Consider the following 27,177-nt stretch of genomic DNA (forward strand, 5'->3'; position numbering starts at 1 on the left):
ACGTCTTTAAGAACGTGGGCAGGAAAGCAACAAGGGGGAGAAGGAAGAAGTTCAGTAGACTGTAGCAACAGCTGCTGGAACTGCACGACCTCCAACTCCGGGGATGGGACATAAACTCTGGAGGCATTCAAGAAAGAGCTGAGTGAGCACTTTCATGATGAATCCAGGAGGATCATCTTCTGTTCTAAGGTGGAAAACCTGGAAAAGGGGGAGAAATGCAACTCCTCCTTCTTTAGGAAAATCCACTCCATGCACACCTCTCTGGTTCAACTGTGTAACAGGGAGGGAACTTTGTGTGACACCAATGAAGACATTAGGAAGGGTGGGACAGACTTCTATGGGGACCTTTACTCAAAGAAGAGGTCAGATGGGGATCAGGCAGAAATGTTTTTGGCCGGTATCCCGAGAAAGGTTTCCACACCAGCAAGGGAAGTCCTGAACTCCACCCTCACTTTGGAGGAGCTGCACCTTGCAGTTAAATCCTTCAAGTCAGGAAAGAAAACAACAGGTAGTGACGGTCTACCAATTGAATTCTACACTTCACTGTGGAACCTAGTGGGACCAGATCTTCTAGGGCTGTATGAGGAGATTGAGCAGGAGGGAGTCATGCCCCACACATTAAGGGAAGGAATGATTGCGCTCCTGTTTAAACATAAGGGGGAGAGATGTGACCTCAAGAACTGGCGTCCCATCTCTCTCCTGAATGCGGACTACAAGATCCTGGCAAAGACAATGGTGAATAGACTCAAGGGTGCTATGGGAGAGATAATTCACCCAGACCAGAACTGCGGGGTTCCAGGATGCAGACAGACTAGCACTGATCATGGACACGATCCAGTACATCACGGACCGGAATATCCGCACTGCGCTGGTCTGTCTCGATCAGGAAAAAGACTTTGACCGTGTCTCCCATGAGTTCATGTAAAGGGTACTGGGTTGGGGGAGCGGTTCTGCAATTATGTCAAAATAACGTATACAGACATCTTCAGTTCAGTCATGGTAAATGGTTGGAAAACAGACTCCTTTCCTATCAGGTCTGGGGTAAAACAAGGCTGCCCGCTCTCGCCCTCTCTGTTTGTTTTGGTTATAGAGCTACTCGCGGAGTACATCAGGAAGAACCCGAACATCAGAGGGATCCCAACACCAGGAGACGCAAAGAAAGAAGTCAAGTGCATGTTGTACATGGACGACGCCTCCCTCTTCTGCACGGATGGGAAATCAGTCCAGTCCCTGCTGGAGGCATGCAAGGACTTTGGCAAAGCATCAGGAGCAAAGATCAGGTGGACAAATCACAAGCAAAGCTCTTCGGCCACTGGGACCTATGTAACGAGCCTCTCCCTTTCCCCATTGAGGCAGGACTGGTAAAGATCCTCGGTGTCTGGTTTGGGGGACCAGGGGCAGCGGCGAAACGCTTGAACAAACGCCTGGCCAATGTCAAGTAGAAACTGGGCTTCTGGAGCTTGAGACACCTGAGCATTGAAGGAAAGGCTCTGGTGCTCAGGAACGATGCACTGCCCATGCTGCAGTATGTGACACAGGCCTGGCAACTCCTGGCCAATGTAGCACGGGCTGTGAATAGCTTGGTTTTCCACTTTGTTTGGCACTCAAAGATGGACAGGGTGAAAAGGTCAGTCATGCACACGGAGCATAGCAAGGGAGGGAAGGCAGTCCCCGACAATCCTCAGAGCCTTCTTTGTGTGTGGCTGCATCTGAATAACCCTGCTAAATGAGAACAAGGACCACTCAGCCTACAGGGTCTTCCACCTCTTCCTGCTCCCGGTATGGAGAAGACTGGGGTGGGATAAGTGGGAGAATTCAACAATGTTCAACTGGGACCTCCACTGGTACTACAAGGAGATTGAGAAGCCTGTGGTGGAATTTGGGCTGAACTGTGTCTCACCAAGCCCATAGAAGCCCAGGACAATCCACAGACTAATCAGGTTCAGGGACACCACAGAACCAGCAAGCGACCTGCAACCTGCTACAGCAACATGGGTGTTGGAAAATGAATCCTCCCCATCCCGGACCACCAGACACAAAGACATTGCATGGATGGCCATGAAAGGGGGGCTGCCAGTCCAGTCATTCATGCACAGCAGGGGCCGGTGCCCACACAGAGAATGCCCAAGGGGATGTCCTGCAGAGAAAACTACATACCATCTTTTCTGGGCCTACCCTTTTGCCCAGAGACTGCGGGGAGCCTTAAGACAAGAAATGGAAGCCCACATCCCATACCCAAAAATCACTCACCACTGTGCTGTATGGGCTGTTTCTAAAGACATCTTCAGTGGAGGCTATCCAAAGATGCTGGAGAATCCTCTGCTGCATTAAGGACATCCCCCTGTATGCCAGAACCCGACTGGTGACCAACGGGGAGGTGGTGAGCAGGGAAGCGTACCGCAGAATGGTACACAACCTGCTGAGAGATTACACAGAAAAGGACAATAAGGAGAGTGAGAAGGAGGAACTGTAAACCCTAACCCCTCTTTCCCGCAGAACTCCACACACGGCCCTAAGAAACCAACGCCCTTTTACTACTACTTTCGCATGTAAACCAACTATATTGTTAAAGTATGTTTGAAACAAAGTTGATGTGGACTGCCCTTCCTAAGGGAAGCGGTACCACTCTTTAAAAACCTATGTATCGCCTACTTTAAGCACTTAATAAAGGTTTTTGAAACAAAAACAAAAAAAGAGGGGATCTATGCTTAGGTAGTAACACCTATAATCCTCACCTTAGCTCTTGGGAGTGACTCTGCAGTGTTTCCTGCACTACAGGCAGTTTGCTGTCTGTTTTGTCGGTACAGGACAGGTAACACCCAGAGGCACACCGGAGTTGACCCAGAGAGCTGTTTAGCTGAAGGTAGAACCTATGGCATCCATGCTTGGAGATGGATACTGGTGCCCCAGGGCCCATAAATATCAGCATCCCCCAGTGGACGCCCCGAAGCCCAACCTCAATTCCCCAGGAGTGGGCAGCAAGGTGGCAAGTAAGGTGGACCCCCCGCCATAGCGGGCACCAGCGCTGGGAAGGCTGGTGAGCAGAAGCCCCCAGGGCCAAAGCAGGGGAACCCTGAACACCCCACAGCTGCCAAACCAGGTGCTAATGGGAAAGGCAAGGAGGGGACCATGCAAGGGATAGCCCCCGAACCCTTTAATGGGTACAACCTCACCCATGGGTACGCCCAAGTCATGCGGTGGGAGGTAAAAGATAGGGCAGGACCCAAGCTAGATAGAAACCTCTTCTTAGATAAGGTCATCAAGCCAGCAGGGATCCCAGGGGATGAGGTGCTGACCTGCCAAGCATCAGCATCTGGGTGGAACTTCCTCTTGAGTTTCATCACTCACACCTTATACAGGAAGAATTGGGAGTTCTTCCAAGGGAAGAAGGAGGAGAAGCCATTTACCTCCTTTAACATAGCAACAGGATGGGAGCCAGCATCGACGGAGAAGAGTATCACGGTGGAGATGACGAACCCCAACATTCCAGACAGGGACATTGCATCACTACTCCAGAGATACAGCACCATCTCAAAAGGACCCACCAAGGTCAGAGACAAACGAGGCATATGGAACACGACTTGGCAGACCATCATCAACCTCAACAAGGACCCAGCAGGAAGAGATGAACTGATGCAGCCCCCGGCAAGCTTCTACTTGGGAGCAAACGAGGGCAGGATCTGTTACCCGGGCCAACCTTTTACCTGCAGGAAGTGTCAAGCCGTGGGACACAAAGGAATAGACTGCCCAGATAAGTACTGCAGGATCTGCAGACAAACCTGACACAAGGCAAGCGGATGCACGGGAAAGGTGTGCAACCTCTGTGGAGGAGAAGGCCACACCTACTACCAGTGCCCAAAGTCAGACAGACCCAGAACCTACGCAGCGGCAGCTTCAGAAACCCCAGCCCAAAAGACCACCAGACAAAAGCTGGACCCTACTGCCAACGCAAAGGTGAACGCCCCTGTGAAGGCTTCTAGGGAAGAAGCCCAGAACAAACCAGAGCCAATCAGGAGACGCAACCATGAGGGACTGGCCCCGCAGGACCAGAAATCCCCAGGACCCGACACAGGAGAAAAAACGTGAATCCACAGTGGAGCCAAACAGTGGCGGACCCGGCACCCACACTGGAGGCTGCAGCCTCAGTGGAACACACCCCACCCCACCCCGAAGGAACCCCTGAGAAGGGAGCGCCAACACACCACCACGGAGGCCCAAGGGGAGCAGGAACAGACGCAAGCAACTGGGGCTGAGGAGGGAAATGAGTCCATGGCCACCGCCAGGACCCCAATCCAAGCCCCAGCAAAAGCAAAAAAGAGGAGCAAGCACTACAAGAAGAAGGTGGACAGCAGCAGCGAGAACGAGGAGGAGATAGAGGTGGCCTGGAAACAGGTAAAGTCCCAGAAGCTGCGAGAAAAGTGCAGGAAGGAGAAAGAGGAAAAAGAGGAAAGGAGGCAGACCCGGACCAAAGGGAAACAGGCACCGCCACGAGAAGAACCACAGCCCGACCCCCTGCAAGACAAAGAGATGGAGAGGGACGAGGACGTAAACCAAACCCCCCAAAAACCAGGAAGAAAGAGACAACGGTAAAGGAATTTAGACTTCTACACCACAAAGAAGAAGCACATCACTTCCCAAGCCGAGGACAAAAACGATGGCTACACCACCATCGACACCGATGAGGAGAACATAGAAGACACGGGAGGCACCCTGGGTGAACAAAGCCAGGCCATACAAACTGTACTCCAGGAGCTACACCAACAGCTAGCCCTGATAGGCCCCACCGGGGCCCCAAGGGAACAGACCCAGTGGACGAAAGTTCCAGAGGCAGTTGCTGAAATAGTGATTTCAGACGACGAGGAAGAGAGCAAGGGAAAGGAGAACCAATAGAGTCCAAGCACCACCAATAGAACAGCTTAGGCCCCCCAACCCTAGTAGCAGTTCTCCCTTACACAGACACTGACAGCTAGCGCTGAGACAATGTCCATATCATTGTTCACCCTAAACGTCAGGAACATGAAGGACCAGGTTAGGTGAGTTGGCAAGTTGTCCTTCCTGGCAGCATAGAACCATGACATCTGCTTTCTGCAGGAATGCAGGATTCCGTACACACAGTCGTACAGCTAGCTTGACCGGCAGTGGACGCACGGGCCATCGTTTTGGTCTGAAGGAATTGAATACAAATCATCTGGAGTCACCATTCTGATCAAGGGAAGGCATTTCACCACCGAAAGGGTCACAGAGTAGGTCAATGGTAGAGTTCTGGTCATGGACGGCTCGTGGTCTGCTAAGCCTGTTAAGCTCATCAATGTCTATGCCCCCCCGGAGAAGAATGAAGGGCTCGGAATGTTCAGGGTGCTCAGGATGCAGCTCGTGACCTCCAAGGCCATCCTGATGGGTGGTAATTTCAACTGCACAGTAGAGTTGGATGGACGCTCTGGGACAGACTCTGCAGGGATGGACGTGATGTCCAGGCTGTTAGTGGAGATGACAGGTGAGGCATCCCTGTGGGATGTCATTGGAAGTATGGGGCTGAACACCAGAAATTATTCCTGGTGTAAGCCAGATGGGTCTGTGCGTTTACAGATCGACTTCCTCTTCACCTCCCCAAGCCTTGGCAGAGCTCCATGGTCGCCGCCACTTCTCTGACCACAGAGCTGTCAATTTTGAGGGGGAACTTACAGGGAAGTTCCCCGCTGACCCCGGATTGTGGAAACTGAACTGCTCACTGCTGGAAAACGAGGAGTTAGTGGCGACCCTCAGAGTCTCGTATGTAGAGTGGAGGGACATGAGGGACCTCTTTCACTCCGTTGGCGAGTGGTGGGAATGGGTGAAGGACTGGTTCTGGAGATTCTTCCAAGATGCAAACAGAGCTGCTGCACGGGAAAATAAGAGGGATTTCAGGCAGCTGCAAAGCAGACTGCAGCGCTTGTTTAAACTTGAGCTCAGGGGATAGGAGGTGGATGATGAACTGGAGGAAACCAGAAAAGGGCTTGCAGAGCACTTCAGGGAGGAATCCAGGAAAATCATCTTCCGGACCAGAACTAAGAACCTTGAGAAGGACGGCAAATGCAACTCGTTTGTCTTCAAGAAACTTCACTCAGCCCACACACCATTGGTAGAGCTTAGGGACTCAGAGGGCAACCTCCAGAGTGGGAAAGAGCACGTCATGAGAGTCGTTACCAACTATTATGGCAAGCTTTACTCACCAAAGTCATCAGAGAGATCCTAGGTGGACAGTTTCCTCAAGGGCATTTTAAAGACACTTTAAGTCCGGAAGAGAGAGAGAGTACCTGGACGTGTCCTTCACCCTGGACGAGCTGCACTTGGCCGCCATGAACTCCAAGAGAGGCAAGACCCTCAGAAGTGATGGTCTCCCAGTGGAACTTTATGTCGAACTGTGGGACCTGATCGGCCAGACTTGCTGGACCTCTACGAGGAAGTGGTGGGCAAGGGAAGTATGCTGCAATCCCTGCGTGAGGGCATGATAACGCTTTTGTACAAACAAAAGGGAGAGAAGGAGGACCTCAAGAACTGGAGGCCCATCTCTCTCCTCAATGTGGACTACAAAATCCTAGTGAAGGCAATGGCCAACCTCCTAAAGAAAGTAATAGAGAAGATAGTCCACCCTGACCACACCGGTGGGATACCAGGTTCCAACGGCCCTGGTCAGTCTGGACCAGGAAAAGACCTTTGACCACGTCTCCCATGAGTTCATGGAGCGGACACTCAGAGCGCTGGGACTGGGTGACTTCTTCTATGACGTGGTGACTGCAATATATAGACACCTCTAGCAAAGCTTTGGTCAATGGATGGAAAACTGACCCTTTCCTAGTCCTGTCAGGTGTTAGGCAGGGCTGCCCACTCTCACCCCTTCTGTTCATTTGTGTTATAGAGCTCCTCGCCGAATGCATCAGGCAGAACAGGGATATCAGAGGAATGACAGTGCCGGGAAGCAAAGGGAAGAGTGAAGTGAAGTGCTCCCTCTACATGGACGATGTCTCAGTATTCTGCGTGGACGGGCGCACCATAAAAGAACTGGAGAAGACTTGTATCGAGTTTAGGAAGGCGTCGGGAGCAAATATAAACAGCGCTAAGTCAGAAACCCTACTCCTTGGCCACTGGACCCCCACCAGAGACCCACTGCCATTCCCCATCAAGCAGGACTTCCTGAAGATCCTTCAAGTCTGGTTCGGCAGAGAAGGTGTGGCGGAGAAATCATGGGAAGAAAGATTGGCGAAGACGAAACAGAAGCTGGGACTCTGGAGCTTCTGGAAGCTGATGATCGAAGGGAAGTCTTTGGTCCTGCGGAACGAGACCCTACCAGTGCTCCAGTACATCCCACCAGTGTGGTCAGTGCAGCGTCGAACAGCCAAGGCCATCACAAGAATGATCTTCTATTTCATATGGAACGCCAAGATGGAAAGAGTGAAGAGGGAGGTGATGCTCAAAACCCATGACAAGGGAGGCAAAGGAGTGCCGGACATCACCACCATCCTGAGGGGAACTTTCGAATGTCACTGCGTGAGGAACACCCTAATGTCAGAAGACAAAAGCCATGTCGGCTTCCTGATGGCACATTTTTTTCCTGTTGCCCACGTGGAGGAGATTTGGATGGGTGGAGTGGGAGAACACTGTCCCCTACAACTGGGAAACCCCATGGTTTTATAAAGAAGTGGAGAAGTTCATTAAGGAGCATGGACTGGTTGCTACCGCCCGACGCAGAGGACTTCAAAGATTGTCCAATGACAGATCCATGCGAGGGACGTCCGTAAACCAATCGGTGCCCTCCCCTCTGCCACAGCGGACCACGTATGGGGAAACGTAGCCTCCAAGCACCTGACCAACCACCACAAAGACGTCGCGTGGATGGCCATCCAGGGAGGCCTGCCAGTAAGAGTCTTCATGCAAGCAAGAGGGTTCAACTGCTACAAGTCCTGCCCAAGAGGCGCAGATGAGACGACCTACCATCTCTTCTGGGAATGCGCCTACACCCAGCACCTTCTGAAGGCCCTAAGCACGGAGCTTGGGGCCTGGATACCAACACCATGCATCACTGCAGACTCGGTAATGTATGGTTTGTTTCCTGGTTCCCACGCACTCAGAGACTTCCAGGGCTGCTGGAGGCTCCTGTGATGCTTTAAAGATATTCTTCTACTTTCCAGAAACCGCCTGTTAGTAGGGAAGATGGAGACATCGACCTTGGGCTGGTGTAAGATGATCCACAGCCTCCTGTGTGACTAAGCAGCACTGGACAGATCAGACGACGACAGCGACGATGAAACCTGAAGGGGCCTCCACCCCGAGGGACCCCAGAAGGGCTACTAACCTGTTGTCTTTTTTTCTCTTCAGGACCCAAAAGGCGAATCTAGAGGACTCAGATGAAGACAGGTGGAGTAAATGTGAAATGATGCAATGTAATGTATTGTTTTGACTAACATGATCTTTTACCTTAACAGGTAAAAGGTCAAAGGGATAGCTTGTACACATGTGGTCAAGTTTGTTACCTATGACTCACAATCAAAAAGGTATTTGTGTACGGTGGCGATTGTACGTATCTGAAGCAAAGCATGAGTTCTTGACAAAATAAATCTGTTCTTATTAGAGCATCGCTTCTTAGCCTTTTGGCTAAGCTCACAGATAGGTACCCCCTATTCTGTGTATCCCTCCAGAAGGCCAGGCTTAGATCCCCAACACTTGGAAGTGCTGTGCCTGCGCTCCTTGGCATGTCGGAGGCCAGGCTGCGTGCTGACAGGTAAAGGGGTGAAGAGCCCAGGTGGAACTTTGGGGAAACCAGTTGAGAGACTGGGACTCGTATCTGGCCTGACTGGAGGGAGGCTGCGTCAACCAGAGAGCTGAACCAGAGAGCTGAACCAGAGGGAAGCATGCATCACCTGCGTTGCCACTGCACATAGCTGCAGAGGCAAGGACCCAGAGGGATAACCAACTCTACAGCCCAGGAGGACTGGACGGAACTGCCACATGCCCGTTGGATCATCGCCGGAGCAGATGATCCACCAGCAAACCGCGGCAAGACCCCTGCCTGCGACAGCACACCCACCCATCCTCTGAAGCACAGGTACATCCCCACTTGTGGCCCGAGAGCGGGACCTCTCACAGTCGAGGCCCCAGACACAGGAGTACCGTGGAAACTGGAGAATGTAGCAGCTTCACTCGCTGCAGCAGTGTAGGAGCACTCCAGCATCCCCGTGCAAGATCTCTCCCACCCACAGCCCAGTGCAGGAGCACTCCCGTGGACCGAAGAGTGTTTTATTCTTTACCCACAACCCCCAAGGCCAAAATGCAGGAGCACTCCATCAGGGTAAAAGGATACTCCCTTTGCCCAAGTCCCTAGTGCTGGAGCCCTGCCTGCGAGAAAAGAGCTGCAAGCCCCCTGGCCGCTAAAAGGAGAGCCGCCGGCCCCCTGGCCGCTAAAAGGAGAGCCGCCGGCCCCCTGGCCGCTAAAAGGAGAGCCGCCGGCCCCCTGGCCGCTAAAAGGAGAGACGCCGGCCCCCTGGCCGCTAAAAGGAGAGACGCCGGCCCCCTGGCCGCTAAAAGGAGAGACGCCGGCCCCCTGCCCGCTAAAAGGAGAGACGCCGGCCCCCTGCCCGCTAAAAGGAGAGACGCCGGCTCCCTGCCCGCTAAAAGGAGAGACGCCGGGTCCCTGCCCGCTAAAAGGAGAGACGCCGGGTCCCTGCCCGCTAAAAGGAGAGACGCCGGCTCCCTGCCCGCTAAAAGGAGAGACGCGGGCTCCCTGCCCGCTAAAAGGAGAGACGCGGGCTCCCTGCCCGCTAAAAGGAGAGACGCGGGCTCCCTGCCTGCTAAAAGGAGAGTCGCTGGCCCCCCAGCCACAAAAAGGAGAACAGCAGCCACCCCCACACACACCAAAGGAGTATCACGGACCCCACGCCCATGAAAAGAGTGCTACAGACCCACCGTGGAGGTAAGCAAACAAACAAACAAAGTGCCCAGAGATACCTCTTAGCTAAAAATGAACTGTGGGACACTTCCCCTATCAGTATTTAAAAAAAGGTGAGCATTTACTAGGCCACAAATGTATATTGTGTTTTTAAATGTTTCAATTTGCACCTATTCCAACTATCTCTATCACTCATGCCCCATTTTCTTTTCTTAATTATAACTGCAATCAGTTTTACTAGCCTTCTTTCCATGTTTTCTGTTTAAGTGTTCTAATTGGCTTTAGTATGGTATATAACCCTATGTAATCTAGCCACGCACCCCTCCCACCTCCCCCCACTCAATCAGGCATAAAAGTATTTTGACATTGCTAGCTTATATAAAAACACAACCATAACCAACCCAACCATGGCCACAAGCCTAAATACTGATTATGCAGCTGGCCAGGCACGCAGAGCTGAGTCCACCAAAAATACAATCCGCTTCAAAGAATTTAACATACAGGCAAGGGATTTAAAAAGAATGGCAGAGTACAACAAACAAGGTATATATGACTTCACATTTAATAAAGAAGAGACATGCAATATCTTCCTACAAAATGCACTATTTTCAAAAGAAAAAATAATAGGGTACAAAATCACCTCAATGTCAACCCCATCAGAAACTGAGTCTTGTATATATGTACAACCCATGGGTTTCAACATGGGAGATAGATAAATTCCTGCAGAGATACTGCTCCAAGGTCAGAGGAGGCATGGGACTTAAAAACGAATGGAGAGAGTGGAATGGCCGAAGGAAATTCCTAGTGACCCTAAAACAAGAAGAACTAGGGATAGGTGGCTACAGCCATATACCAGACACCTTCTGCATTGGCCCAGACAAAGGCTATTTATATTACCAAGGACAACCCTTCTTCTGCAGGAAATGTAGAAAATTTGGTCACATAAAAGAAAGATGAACCAATAAAGGATGCCGCAGTTGCGGTTCTAACTCCCACCCCACACACCCAAAAACTGCAATCTGTGTGGATCCTCTGGTCACCTCTACAGAAACTGCCCAGAAAGGATAAAATCCTATGCAGCAGCAACAAGCCTTAGCGAAACCATATGGGGGGACAGAATGACAGATATAGAACCACAACCTGCCCAACCACACACAACCCCTCTACTACCTGCAGCATCACAACCCCCTCCAACACATATATCAATAAAAAGCTCCCACCACAAACCCAAAATGCCATACGCAATGACATAAACCCAACAATACCAAGTGAACCAACCCCAACACAAAGTAACGACCCAGATATTCCAGAAACAGACAAACTCCTACAAGACTTCCTAAGAGAAGCATCCCAGCTACAACAAATAACCAAGGAAAACAATGAAAGCCAAATATGGACCCCCTTTAACCTAACAAACCTAAGTAACCCCTCTTCAATAAAAGAACCACCACAAATTATCCCACATAGCACCCAACAATCAGAGACATTGAATACTCAAGGAAAACAAAAACCCTCACAAAGTCACCAAGAAGGGGAGGCACTTTCGGACAGAAAATTAAAAGGGGAATTTCAACAAACCTCTTATGCTTCAAACACCCTCCCAAATGAGTACCTTAACAACATCTCAGAAGAAGAAGAAACATCAGACACAGAAGAAACACAAGACAACCTAGATGCAACCGCACAATTCTTTAAGATTTCACCCCCAAAAAACTAAAAGACTAGTATGAAAATAGGCCAAAAGGCGTAACAAGAAACCAAAGAAAAAAACATTTAAAAAAATTAAGAAACCAAACAACTGCCACATAGCAAGATTAGAAAAAAGAAAAATACAACATACAACAAAAACCGCTATGACCCCTTATCAAACCTATCAGACACAGAAATACCCCCCTTAAAAGAAAAGTAACGCAAAAAACAAAAGAATCCCACCCCCAGACAGAAGAGTTTCTCTTCATGTCTTCACCTCTCATGGGCAACATGACAGAAATAGATACGCTATCGTAAGATGCACAGGCCTTGTACGATTCAGAAAATAGGAAAAACTAAAATATACCACAAAATGGAAGGCACACCACTAACCATAGCAACCCTCAATGTCAGAGGGCTTAAACACCCAGCTAAAAGATCAGCTATTTTTGAATATTGTAAAATCATTTAAACAGATGTAACATGCCTCTAAGAATGAAATATTCTGTCAATACAAAACTACCAACAATATGAAAGGGAATGGACCCACGGACCTCAGCTTTGTCTGGTGAAGGAAATAAAAATGCAGGGATTGCTATACTATGCAAAAACAAAAATGTTACTCTAATAAGAGACACAGGGGGTTATTACAACTTTGGAGGAGGTGTTAATCCGTCTCAAAAGTGACGGATATACCACCAGCCGTATTACGAGTTCCATAGGATATAATGGACTCGTAATACGGCTGGTGGTATATCCGTCACTTTACCGTCACTTTTGGGACGGATTAACACCTCCTCCAAAGTTGTAATAACCCCCACAGTTATAACACCAGGTAGAGCACAAATTGCAGACCGGAAATTAGGCAAAACAAAATTTAGAATCTGCAATATATACGCCCCCACAAAGAAAAGCTTTTCAAAACTATACCCTACTTTATCACAGGCTCAACACCCACCTACGTCACTAGGGATTTTAATTGTATAATACATTCAAAAGACAGAAAAGGGCCCAGCAATGAACACAAACCAGATAAATCTTCCAAATCTGGCTTAAAACAGAAGATGACTTAAATCTGAAAGACCTCTAAAGGAGAGCATAACCCTAAAAGCACAGGCCTAACCTGGACATCTGACAAAGGAGACACCTCCTCCAGAATAGATTTAATTTTTGCCCCCAAATCCATCTCTTACAAAACATCTCATTTAGACCAGAACCCACTATCAGATCATAACACAATGATAGTAGAAAGCGTCCTAGAAACAGTAAGGCCCATAGTTATACTTTTTGACGCAAAACTGCGCCGGCACAGTTTTGCATCAAAAATATTACCACCGGCTAACGCCATTTTGGTGCGCCCTGTGGGCGACATATTTATACTTTGACGCACGGTGGCGCAAACAGGTGGGAGTCATTATTTTTTACGCACACCGCGGCGTCAAGTCGTAAAGGAAAACAACGTTAACGTGGCGGAAATGCCTGTGGGTCGATTTACGACACTGCAAACCGGATATGCGCCGTTTGTTTTTGACGCAATAGCTTCAAAAAACACAGCAAACACAGCCATTTCACCAGAGGAGAGCCAAAATGGATCCCAGATGCCAATACGGACCCCAGGAAGATGACAGCAGACCAGGAACCAGCCAGGAGGACCCACACAAGAACCAGGACACCTTTAAGAAGAAAAGAAAGTGTTGCTTTAATGCAGAGGAGCAGGAAATTCTGGTTAAAGAGGTGACGGAACACCAGCACCAACTGTTTGTCACATCAAAGTTGCCAATCAGTAGGAGAGAGGCTATATGGCAACAAATTGTCGACAAGATTAACAGTGTGGCTGAAGTACGCAGAACAGTCATCGAGTGCAAGAAACGCTGGCATAACTGAAAACGCAGGACCAAGGAAAAGATGGCAAGGAACAGGAAGGCAGCACTGCAGACTGGAGGGGGGAGTCCAGCACACCAGTCAGAGGAAAACTTTCCAGATTCCCGAGGACTATGCATTCAAGATTTTCTCAGATATGTTAGTGGCGGCAGCTCATCGAAGCAGAGAGCTAAAAGATATGATTCCAGCCTTCCAAAAAGCAGGGGCACAGGCAGGCCTCGTGCAATAATCAAAACTTAAAGTGTTTTTTAAGGGTCACTCAAACTTCATTCATACGGTTGATGCTGCTAAATCTTTGTTGTTCAAAACTCCAAACAGCCGGCACGAGAAAGGCACGAGAAAGGGGGGGCGAGGGAAGAACGCAAGAAAGACTATAAGGATTTATTGAATACTAGAAATGACAATCTCATAGTAGAGGCCCAACCTTTTTTTTTTTTTGGGGGGCGTGGGTTTGTGTTTTTGTGTTTTTTTTGTTTTTCTCTTTTTCTTTTTGCCGTAGTGTATGGACAGACTACTCTAATTTTCTCTCTCTAGCCCAAGGTGCTATGACAAGGCACCCTGCTAGGAAAGAAGCGGGACAAAGGGTGGGGGAGGGATGTGGCCCCGGATCGTCTAGGTGGGAGGGCTCCAGGTGTGGGCCACTAAAGGGAGGGGGGGGCTGAGGCGGGGCATGGATATTAAGATCTGTTTTAGTCAATGTAAAGGATCGTCACGATTGATTAGGATTTTTGTCTCCAGATTTAGTGAGGCTACAGGCACACTAGCTCAAAATTTAATTAAATGACACAATCACTTTTGCCATTAAGATTCCTATCCTGGAATATTAATGGATTAAACAATCATAGGAAGAAGTCCGCTATCGAAAAGAGGGTAATTGATCTTAATCCCTCAGTTATATTCCTTCAAGAAACCCATATTCCATATTCCATTTCATAAAGTTTCAGGTTTTCAAATGTTTAAAAAGATGGCTGATTTTAAAGTTCTTGCGGCAGCCTCAGCGGCTCATAGAGGGGTGGCAGTTTTTTTAGCTAAAACTCTGAATGCACAACCGCTGGACTTTCTCTCCGACCCTGAAGGGCGTTGGTGCTGGGTTCAGTGTACAATTGCAATGGAGAGATTCATTTTTGTTAGTTTTTATGCCCCTCTGACGGATGATTCGGCCCCGTATATAGACTTGTTTCACTCTCTTCTCCAGCTGACAGGGAAAATTATTATTGGGGGGGATTTTAACTTTCTTCAGGACCCAGCTCTAGACTCTACCGTAAAAGGTAAGAGACAGTATAATCCTAAAGTAGCCAAGATGTTTAGAGATTATGTTAAGGTGCTGGCATTATGTGATCCTTGGAGGACAAACACCCCGACGTGAGGGAATATACCTGTATCTCTTCACGGTTTAAAAGCTCCTCGCGTATAGATTTATTTTTGATCTCTGAAACTCTGTGTTATCGATCTCAATCCGTCCTGCATTCTGGTCTTTCAGATCATGCCCTTTTCAATCTCCACCTTTTGACGGAAGAAGGGTGGATACAAACTTCACAGGTTGAAATAAGGGAATTTTTTCAACGCAATCAGGGGTCGTCAACCCCAGCAATAGTCTGGGATGCATTTAAGGCTTACTTCAGGGGCTGTGTGATAGTTAAAGAGGTAGCTGATAAACGGGCTCTGAAACAACAAACTGCGGCACTGGAAGATGTAGTTCACAAGTGTTTAGTTTCTTATTTGAATGCCCCTTCGGATATTAATAGAAAGGCGTTTGAAGCTGCCAAGAAAGCGTTAGCGGGATTTTTTTTTTTTTTTAAGTTGATATAGAATATGGATCTTATAAACAGAAAAGTTATGAAGAAAGCGATTTTACGGGAAAATTATTGGCATGGCAAGCTAGAGATCGTATCGCTGGCAATGTTATACACGCTTTAAGATGCCCGATTACTGGGGCTAGGCGCACTGAGCCTCGGGACCTTGACTAAATCATGCTGGAGCACTATAAACAAACCTATAGTGACATCTCAGTTATAGATTCCAGGACCACCGAGATGTTCCTGTCGGGCCTTAATATTCCCTCTCTTTCAGAGGAGGACCGTAGGAGATTGTCTCAACCATTTACAAAGCCGGAACTTCTAGATGTAGTCAAGGATCTCCCCACAGGGAAAACCTGTGGCCCGGATGGCTTCCCGGCTGAGTTCTATAAGACCTTCATAAATGTATTTGCTGAGGAGTTCTTAGCCCTTTTAAAACAGTATATTACAAGGCGAGGAAATCCCCAGAACTTGGCACACAGGGAATGTGGTTAGCTTCCCTAAGAAAAATAAAGATAGGGAGGATCCAAATGCTTACCGTCCAATTTCATTGTTAAAACACAGACTATAAAATAATGACAAAACTATTGGCTAATAGACTTAATGGGGTAATTAGTAAACTGGTGCATCCCGATCAAAATGGTTTTGTGGCTGGTCGACAACTGGCTACAAACACGCACTATTTAGCAGAGGCTCTTGATTATTTTACGACTAATAAAATCCCTGCCATTATTCTTCTGCTGGACACAGAGAAAGCCTTTGATTTGGTAGTTTGGGACACGCTTTATTTAATTTTATCTAGTTATAAGTTACCCAATCAAGTGATCTCTTTAATTCAAAGGCTGTACTCAAATGCTGAGGCTAATATTATAATAAACTCAAGGTCTTTTGGACAGCTTCAAATACAACGAGGGACAAGACAAGGGTGCCCACTATCCCCTATTTTATTTTCCCTTTTTATTGAACCACTTGCCATTAAAATTAGACAGAATACCCAGGTTCAGGCACCGCTAAAATCAAAGGGAAAAATTTAACTTTATGCAGATGATATTTTGTTTTTTGACACAAAATACTCCTCTCAGGAAGTGACCTTTAATATATTTAAAGAATTACAGCAAATCGATGGCTATAAGATTAATAGGACCAAGACCAACATCATTCTTTGCAGCACTACTTCTAATTGTCTTCTTCCTGAATTAAGAGAATGCGTAAACCCCAACCCAAAAAGATACTTGGGGGTTTTCAATTCGGTCAATATAAGTGATCTTTATGAGCTGAATTTCGCTCCCCTACTTCAGAAAACTCAGGCTTTACTCACTCGTTGGAGGCCTCTTCCTCTCTCAATATTAGGCCGCATTGACATTTTAATTAATCTCACCACTTTTTAATTTCTTGTTTTCAGCTATTCCGTGCGTTTTAACGCAACCCTTTTTTTAAAAACTGGAATCCCTATTTCGCTCCTTTATCTGGCAGAATCGAAAAGCTCGAGCCCCTTTGAGTATACTGTACGCCGATAAGGAGAAGGGGGGACTGGCCTTACCCAATTTCAAAGATTATTACTATACTTTCTTCGCACACTATTATGTTACCTTTAAGTTAGAACACTCCGTGGGCTCCAAGTTTTTTATTGATTTTCGGGTACTAATATGCCAAGAGGATAATATTCGGAACCCAGCCCTTTTGACCAAATCGCCTGAAAAAGTTTGTTATAAAATTCTTAAATGGTTTCTTAAGAGAAGAGTGGATTTCGCTAGAATATTCAATCCCCTCTGTATATTTTGACACCCCACTCTCACAGATTTCTCTAGGTTCGGGGACTCAGCTTAACTAAATCATGGTGAAAAGGTGGGAGCGCGCTGGATATAGTAAAATTGGAGATTTCTGGGTTGAGGGTAACTGGGAAACCCCATGGAGAATCATGATCACAGTCAATAATGATCTTTTGCTGGTCAGATCCTACAATATTTTGCTGAGGGTTTTTATAGACTTAGATACTAATTCTATCATTAATACCCAATCATTGGTATCAGAATTAGTCACTCCTTCGCGGGTAGGGAACGCAGGGGCATGGAGAAGGCTCTTGGCAGAAAGGTTTAAAGTGGATTTGGGGAGAATAGCTCAGAAGAAATGGGTTAGACAGGAGGGCATGACGCTCTCAAGTGAATACTGGGAGACTATTAACCGCCTAAATTTCTCTGCGATACGAGGGGCTAATTGGCACAGAATTATATTTTTTAGCAAATGGCTGTGGATCGAACCCCGCAAGCCCTATCCCGTACGGGGATCGGCCACCCAAATATGTGTTTTCGGTGCAAGGAAATTGGGGCAGCTGGCTGGATACATAGGATAGCGACATGTAAATGTATACAGAGATACTGGGAAGAGGTCTTTGCAACATTAACATCCATTGTGTCGGTACCCATATCTCCGAGTATTCACCTGTTGAGTCTGGGCTATGATCCTGAGGCAAGACTCTCCCCTCGACAAGTTCGTATTTATAGCTTATAGATTGTTAAGTGTGCTGCCAGGGCCACCAAAACACCCACAGCCAGTGAAAGGTCTCACCATGAGAATGGATATACACGGAGGGTCGAGTAGGAAAAGAAGGTGGCAATTCTCTATTTGGCTAAAATCAACACCTAGAGGCGAGGAGGCTGACAAGTCTGATAACTCAATAACATACATGTGACGCACAGGTGGGCCATAGGCCTGAAACAATGCCCATCTGAAGGACTGCAGATATTAACACAAAACAAGATCACAAAGTGAATTCATCAAAAGGCAGGCACGTCACATCAAAATTGCCGCAACACAGACACACTAATTGTACCCTGTTTCATTGCAGAGGAAGATGGATCTCCTGCCGATATGCCTGTCCCAGATTTCCCTGATGACATGGATGACGAGCCGATAAACATTCCCCAGGAGACTATCCAAAAGGTCCTTGAAACCCTCCAGACCCCACCTTCAGTCACAAGGAGGAGCACAGAACAAGCAGCCATCGCAGAGGAACCACCCACCACCCCAACTGTAAGACCTGCCAGAACCAATACAGCTGAGGACTCAGACGACACTGGCACCAGCTTTGAGAGAACTGTAGTTGGAGTACAGCTGGAGCTGGCCAAGGAGGTTCAGGTGGGGATGCAAAATATGGCAGCCAGCCTTGAGGGGGTGCCTTCGTGCATGATGTCATTTGCAGATCAGGCAGCAGCTATGCAAGCCCTAACATCTATCTTGCAGGAACTGCAGAAAACCCAGATGGAAATCAGCACAGCTGTAATACAGTTGACCCAACACCTGCAACAGCAATCCTGTCAACGCGTGCACGAATGCAACATTGAACCCCTCAGGGCCGACCTGGCTGCCTACCATCGTGATGTGGCTGTTATTCTCAAGAACCAGCAGGCACTCCTTGCAGCAGTACTGCCCTTAGGACCTTCACAGGGAGCAGCGATCGGGATGTCTGACTCCACATCTTCTAACACTGAGGTGTGTGTTGCCCCTTCACAACCAACAACAAGGACAAAGCAGACAACACACACATCAGAAGAAGAAGACATGGAACAGATCACATTCACAAGGAAAAGTACCCAGAAGCACTAGTCCCTGCCACATGGCCAACTATTACCAAAGTCCTGCGTTTTGAAACATGACAGTCTTACAACAACTGTACTCAAGCACTGTTCTGCTAACCACTGTATATCTTGTCACCTAGCCCAGTGATTGTCTCTCTCCTACTCATTGGCTAAGTCTGTCCCTCTGCACTGTCTGAAACAGCAACCCCAGCATGAGAAAAGCATTTAGGTAAACCCTTTTGTTGGATCACAATGGAAGATATCACTATAATGGACTCACAATCATGGACAATGTACATATAGCACTACAGCACTTTTCAATAAAATAGCACTTACACAACAAATCTGTCTCTGGGTAAAGTGACATGTCAACTGTGCAGTAGATAACTGAAATGTGCCTACTGTCAAATTACGTAGCTTGTCAATACAACTGTCCAGATATTATGTTGTTAGAGAAATCTGCACAGTGACCATGATTGCATCATACTCTGTCCATCCTGAGGGAATAATCTGATGAAGTGAGAAACCATACACCACCATGCTGTGTAGGACAGAAGAATGCTTCCTCAGGGGATAAGTAAGTCATCAAATAGTGCCCGCTAAATGTTGTCAACATGCAAAAATAACACAATAAACATGCCACACTAATCTAAGTAAATACAAAAAAAACTGCACAAATGAAGGTGTCTGAGTTAACACACAAATAGGTAATCATGCCAAACTGTGTCACAAATGATGTATGAGGGTCATGAAGACAAGAATACAAGATTACCAATGAGAACTCATCTTAGAAGGGTGTGCATGATCATCACACTGCAGTCAGACCTAAAACTGGTTCCCCAATATCAAGTCTGGAAGCACTGTTAGTGACTTTGAAAACACACTTATCAACAGAAACACATTGGGAACCATATTAACTGTGATTGGTGGTTGCAACAAAGGGTAGACACTTTGAAAGGTAGCGCTGGGCTAGCTGCCAATCGTACAGCTCAGTTGGGATTTGTTTGTAGCATAGGATACAGATGTTATAGTACAAAATTGATGTACACTGAATCCAAACCCACGATCAAGTACCATTCAACACATACTATTAAGGGGTAACCAAATATTTATTAAAAGCTAACCAAAGATGAGGAAACTGAAGGAAAAATCTTACCTACCCTAATCTACCCTGACTACTCATTACCCACAACTGTCCCTAACTAACCTAAGCTACACTTACTAATCACATGTAACGAAACGTTCTAAACATCTACTCCCCTACCCCCTTATGAGACGGGACACATTGACGACAACACATACTAACCTAAACACATACTATACTATCCTAAACAAATATATATATATATATTTTTTTTTTTGTACACACAAGAACCCCAACATAGCCCCCCACCCACCCACCCACCCACACATGTAATAAGACAAAAAAGAAACAAGCAGGACGCCCCACCAACACTAACTAAACTAACAGCCTATACTAGCCTAACACTAAGCCCCCTAAGCCCACTAACTATAAGAACAAGGAAAGAGGAGGGAGGGGAGGGTATCATGTCCATCAAATCAACTGTCTAGAGGTTGGCCCTCCGGAGGGTCCTCTTTATATCCTTGACCTGCCGTTTAATGTGCAGCACGTCCCGGCTCAGGTGGCTCACCTTGCGCAGCACTTTGTCCATCTTATGTTCAAGTCTATTGAAGGCTACAGGGTCAACAGCTGGAGCAGTGGCAGTCTGGGAACCGGTGGAGGAGGTCTGTGTGGGCTGTCCTGCACCGGTGGCAATGCTGGGGCCAGGAAGTCCAGCAGATGTTGGATCAACAGTGGCAGCTGTGGGTGGGGTCACCTGGCTCTGATTGGTGGTTGTTTCTGTGGTGGCTGTGGTGGGCAAAGTAGGCCCACCCTGTGGGAAGGCTCGCCATGCCCCGGAGGCACGTTCATGGGGATATCGCCGGGCCATCCTCCGGAACCCCGACTCCACCAGCAGGATGTGCTGGTATCGCATGGCCCAACGCTGAAATTCACGGACCTAGTCTGGAGTCATGTTAGCTGCTGTGAAGACAAATGCAGATCTGCCACATTAGTAACAGCATTTTGTGAAACGGCACAGCAAGTTAATCAGACATTACATCTACTGTACTTGTAACAGCTCATATCACGATACAGAGCATTGAATGTCCCTGAGGAAGTATATGGCAGGCCAGACAACAAAGGTGACATCACACAAAGCACATCCATAACCCACAAGATGGGTAACAACTGGCTTGGACTTGCAATCTGTGTTCTGTCAGTTAACATCTAAGAATCATGCTGCATATCCTCCACCAAGAGCTGGGCTACAAATGTCAGTGTACGGAAAGCAAAAATAAAGCCACATGGTCTGCAAGTTGTACCTGGACTTTCCAGTATGGTACCAAGTGCCAAACCTGAGTGTGTATACTAGTATGCAACCAAACCGTCACTTATTCACAGGTATGTGTAACATACTGGTAGCATCAATACTAGGTACCCCATTCACAAACCCATGGCCGTGTTTGAGGGGGGACGGTGGATACACAACTATAATTTGACAGCAACATGTACACCGAGGAGTGTATAGGAAACTCCACACATGTTTGTCTCTACAGACACACCACAGGTAAGGTCTATCAACAATTAGGAGTCAGCAAACCCTAGAGCACTCATAGGGTCAGACATGTCAGGAAATTCAGAACTTAGTATACAACATATACTTCCAGTGAGGCCTGACTTACATCAGACACAGAGTTGCTAGAACACCCATGATCATGAATTCCATGCACACCTAGGCCATTACACTCAGGTTCCACAGACTTGATGCACTACATGTGGAAGTACATGCTGCTAGGAGGTTCTACCTACTGTTTCAAACTTACGTAGGTAAATAGTGAAGCAGATGTCTATTGGGAAGCTATTAGCTCCACCAATCTTAGAGAATGTGGGTCTGACAGGCTGACTAAATAGGGGCGGACTTCCATTGCGACTCTTGGTGATACAAGTGTCAGACACATGACTATCCCCTGTACTCACAGAGGGGCCTACAGGGATGTCCTACAATCCCTACATGATACCATTGGATACGCATTGGTTAAATCAAAACATGTGAGAACTGCATTCCCACTCATGGAACAAGTGAAAAACTTGCCCAACGCATCACACCTTGCTATGCGTCCAACTCACACGAGTCCATAACCAGCAAACACAACACATAACAGACATATCAACACTTACTGGAGTGGTCGGGGTCCTCAAATGTCGCCACCTCTCCCACAGTGTAGGGTGCCGGTCCACCTGTAAGGTATGGAAGGAAGAAATGTGCTCAAAATCTGTGCACAGTGCAACAATTTCATAATCATTTACAATGTGGAGGCTGAATAAGGACATGGCACCCATTCAGACATGATGGTACTGCATCTGATATTTCACGGCCAACTTGTACATAGCATGGGTCTCCTGTGACAGTTACACACATATCTGCACACATACATTGGCCCTAACTATCATGTGGTTGCAAACTTGCCCCATAATTGGTGAGCACTAAAAAATATAGAGTGTAATAGTCTCATCATGTGCATCCAAGAGAAACATCCAACGCCTGGTTACTTGAGGACTGCATTACCAGTCAAACATGCCTTGTGGCCATGACACATTTATTGCACATAGGTCCAATGTACAGAGGGAGGGGCAGGGACTCCTGTAAGCCATCCTGTTACAGTATAGTCAATTGATGTGGCCCAGTTATGGTGATTTGCACCAACCATGGAGATGTGAAGCCAAGTGCATACACTTGGACTGCCATCCATATTCGGATTGTGGCTCAACTAATTCCAACAAACATCTTAAGATGTTAGCTGAGGGCACCTTACACCTTTTCACGATGTTTTCAAATCATGAACGGACATGTATCCAAAAAGATCAAGAAACCAAATAATCCCACACATTCATAGTACTTCTGTGAACGCTTTCCTTCCACACTCACCAGACTAACATGAGATCAATGTTTGAGCCACTTTGCTATTATCAATTGACGTGAAGGCAGCACTCATTTTCAGCATCATGTAGTGATTCTAAAGTCAGTCTAGCAATTGCGTCAACATAGTTGGCCTAAATGTTGGTACATCTGTACTTCTTAGTCAATAATACCCTATTATAGACATGATTGGCTCATATTTTGTTAGCTGTGCTGACAAAAAGGCCGCACCAATTTCCTTCATTGTAAAGTTACCTGTAAGTTTGCGGAGCACGTGCTACCTGACAGCTAGCAATTGTGATCCTTGCAATAGTGCATCAATGATCCCCTTATATTTCTCCAGCATTACACACAGTCATCAAGTTAGCTGGCAGACATTGCACTAATCCCCTGATGTCACTACAGAGCATTTAATCGTGCACATTAACAATTGTCGTATTCACCAACAGTGCCACCAATCATGATTCCCAGGTGGTCCAAGAGATCCTGCTCCCTGGTGATGAGGTCAGCCCACCGGTGCTCCAGCTGGTGTTCACTCCTCTGGCTGGCATACACAGCTGCAGGTGATGCAGCACCTTTCCCCATCGGATTCTTCGTGCCTCTGTTGGGTACCACTGTATGACCCTGCCCCCTGCCTGGATCATGAGCGGCAAGACATGTGTCACCAGCCAGATGAAGCCCCCCAACTCCTCTTCCCCCATCCTACCAAGACGTGGCCTACCAGACATACTTATAGTTGAAGATAAGGAATAGGGGTAAAAGAAATAGAAAGGAGAAATGGGTGAAAGTAGGGGTAAAAAGAAAGAAAAAAAGTAAACCTAAACACTAAAAGAGCCCAACTATCCCCAAACTAACACTACCCACAACAGACTCCGACAAACAAGAAATACACAAGATAAATGGACAAATGTAGACAAAACACAGTACTACAGTATACATAAACAATATTCATTTCACAAAAGGACTTTACAGATAGCACACAGGACAAATACAGCACAACATCTCTGGACAACACTCTACACAGTCACACAGTCTAGAAGGATCATAGACTGCAAAGTGAAAGTGAAAGTACACCCACTGTGCAGGATCTGTAAACAGGATATCCTATGACATCACTTCCTGTATGAAAAGTCCCACCTTTTTCGCGTTACAAGTCATTTTTTGTTGCACAAAACTGAATTTGCGTCCTTTTTTTTGACGCACAGATGTGAATATTAACCCGCATCCACATAATGATACATGGACTGTACAAATATCTGGATGCTGGCTAAATTTCACTCCTGTGCGTCAAAAAAAATGACACAAATACAGTTTTGGTAAACAAAAAATGACACACCGCTAGGGACGTCAAAATTACAGTGCATTAACTGGTTTGGGGCATTTGTTATTGTTTACTGGTTATTTTACATTTGGAACACTTCAGAGATTGGCTAATTGAAGACAGTATGGTGTTGATGGTGTATGTTCACATGTGTGACATCATACTGCAGCGGAACATCATCCACTACACACTTCACAGTATGTTTACAGTTGGCTGACGTCATAGATGGTCATAAGTGTGGCCTACATATATGTGTGGCACAAATTGTGCATGTTTGTCATAAGGAGAGGATAGCAATGTGACGCACATATGTACAATACCTAAATTACTTTGGCTCAAAGTGTGTGCTTTGACAACTAATGTGTTGGTTGACCAAGTGTGTGTGTGTGTATATCACATGAAGCATTATTGTGCATATGGTTGTATGAATGTGACGTCCATGTGTCCAATCCTAAAATGCAAGTCAAATTTGGAATGAGCAAGGGCATGTGTTAGTCATACATGTAACAACACCCGTAAAGTATACTTCCAAGTTTTAGGGTCACGTAGACACCACATGTGACATAGCATGCACCAGATGGATGACAGACGCATGTTCATGTCAATGGTCCACCTTTTCTACATCCTATGTCCTAGAGTTTTGGTAAGAGCTTCCTAGGCACTAGTTGATTAATCCCACAGTGAGTCATACACATGCATTGAGGAAGTGGGTACCATGTGGTTTGCACAGACAGACAAGGGTCAATCTCATATGTATGATGACACCACAGTTGAGGCCATAGAAGTAAGCCCCAACTATCAAGTGGCTGTGGTGGACCAGCATACAAGACAGCACGTGTCCACATATTTCCAGTGATCAATTGCACATAGGTGTCTTGTTCATGTGTGTGGTCCAATGATGATCCTGTAGATTGTTTGGGATGTAATTTGTCACAGTTCGGACCAGGACTCATCATGAGTCAGTGGCAGCTATTCTTGTAACTACAGAGTATCCTTTGTTGATCAATGTGAGTAAAGTAGATGTGGACATGTGAACCAACATGTGGATGGTCCCACCCTGTCACTAAAGACGTGTAATGAGACAGTCAACAGGGCAATCTTGGTGTGGTGAGTGAGAATGTCTCAATTGTCATGTTCCGGCAGGTGTCATTACAACATTTGTACACAGGTTGGCCTCTGCACTTCCTACTGCATCTGGGAACCTCATAGACTCTGTACTGTTTATTCTCGTAACTATTCACCACACACGGCCCATCACTATGTTGTGCGCACTGTGATGCTGTGTGTGAACTGTCATGGTTCTGACATTTTTGTATTATTCATGTACATTATCAGAGATTGCTGGTTGTGCTGAAAGCCCAGTACCCAATCCCTGCCTATGACCCTGGGACACTGTCACACTGTGTCATTCATGCATATATGCAACCCAGACAAGGGATGGGCCATGAATTTTGCATTTCCAAGAGGATGTAACTCAAATGGTACAGTTAAAAGTCAGATGCTACTATACAATGTATTTGGGTATGCATGGAAGAAGCCCATGCCCAATGCCCCCTGATGAATGGGAGGTTTTCTTACGCACGTGTGGTACATATATAGACACTGGGATACTTTAGTGTGACGCACAGACAGTTGCCAGTCAGGCTGACAGAATGCAAGGTGATTCAGGAGCCAGCTACTGGACAAGTTACATAATCAGTGGTCTTACTGTGACTGTTTGGAGGACAAACTAGACAGTTGACATGTCAAACTGTGTATATCCTGTGTTTTTGAAGGTGACAAATGATCCCAAGGGCTGTGTTACACGGCTTAATTAGTATCAATGGTTGACTGTGTATTTGACATAATGGCAACTCCTATGCTGTTCCAGGAATCATCAGGGGCAGTGCTTTTTGAAATGGGTGGTGTGCATGGAGGTGATCACAGGTGTGGGCTGCATCTGTTTCTCATCAGTCCTGTAGGTGAGACTTGCATTCTAAGGGCCAACAGAAATTTTCACAAGGGGAAGCAATCTACATGTGCTAACAGGGCTTTGAAACTAGAAGACAGTGTATAAATTGACCTGACGTGCATGCAGTCAGATGCTCTATGACAATGGCATACCTTAGGAAAGGGTGTAGCACACTGGTTTGCTAATGTTGGTCTGTGTGTGTAGAGGAGGTATTATCAGGGTACACATCTTAGTATTCCAGGGACCTCTTCCGACAGGTGGGTTGTGACCAGGTGCATGGGTATGTCAGGAGTTAGGAAATGGGCTGACATGTGCATGGAATGTCATGTGCGCAATGCATGTCATATGTGTGGCACTTGTGCTGTCTATGTTCTGCTTCTATGGAACTCTAGTCACAGATATTCCTTGCAAATATTGGATGCAGTTGGACTAACTGCTGTCAAGGGTCTTGTCAGACATTCCTGTTAGTGATGCCAAGTATGAGGGTTGTTTTCCCCTTATTGAGTGATGGTGTCATAGTTGTGTCCCATATGCTGCGTTGGACCTTGCTTTCAACATGTATGTGTGAAATAGTTGTGGTCCTCTGCTATAGGCCTTCAAAAGAGATATGTACATGATATATGTCATTAAGAGTGTGTGTGCATGTGACCATTGTATGATAAGCATCACATTAGCTCTGGGATGTTCCGTGTCCTACTCAGTATCTCAGCAATGCTCCATGAGGCAACACTCTTATTCTGATAAGTAGAGATGAAGGTGTGCAAAAACGAATAGCCAGACCATGATATGGTGATTAGAATATGTGTTTATTTAAATTAGTTAACTAAAGTGGTGAAGGTGATCATATTCAGAAGAAATTATTTACAATCTGTTGCCGCCTGCGTATACCAGCAGTTGTGTTCTGTAGTTCCCCCTCCTGTTGCAGGCCAGCATCCTCCTCTTCAGGCATGTGTGGCTCTGGTTCCAGGAGGGGAATGTTTCTTCTGATACAAATGTTGTGCAATATTGCACATGTGAGGATGATCCTACAGATCATCTCGGGGGAATATAGGAGGCTACCACCAG

At 46.7% G+C, this 27,177-nt stretch overlaps 1 protein-coding gene across 1 annotated transcript; it reads left to right on the top strand.

Moving 5' to 3' along the window:
* The first annotated feature begins 4,269 nt into the window (after nt 1–4,269).
* LOC138297118 (uncharacterized) lies at nt 4,270–4,890 on the top strand. Its single transcript, XM_069236616.1, has 2 exons — nt 4,270–4,545; nt 4,618–4,890. The coding sequence occupies exons 1-2, from the start codon at nt 4,270–4,272 to the stop codon at nt 4,888–4,890; spliced, it is 549 nt and encodes a 182-aa protein (XP_069092717.1).
* Nucleotides 4,891–27,177: the final 22,287 nt, after the last annotated feature.

Source organism: Pleurodeles waltl, chromosome 5 (genome assembly GCF_031143425.1).
Source record: "Pleurodeles waltl isolate 20211129_DDA chromosome 5, aPleWal1.hap1.20221129, whole genome shotgun sequence".
Classification (NCBI taxonomy): domain Eukaryota; kingdom Metazoa; phylum Chordata; class Amphibia; order Caudata; family Salamandridae; genus Pleurodeles; species Pleurodeles waltl.

Bases quoted from the DNA above. Each gene is read 5' to 3' on its own strand.
- LOC138297118 (XM_069236616.1), top strand. From the start codon at position 4,270: ATGGCCACCGCCAGGACCCCAATCCAAGCCCCAGCAAAAGCAAAAAAG. The intron at 4,546-4,617 runs GTAAACCAAACC...TACACCACAAAG, and splicing joins AGATGGAGAGGGACGAGGAC to AAGAAGCACATCACTTCCCA.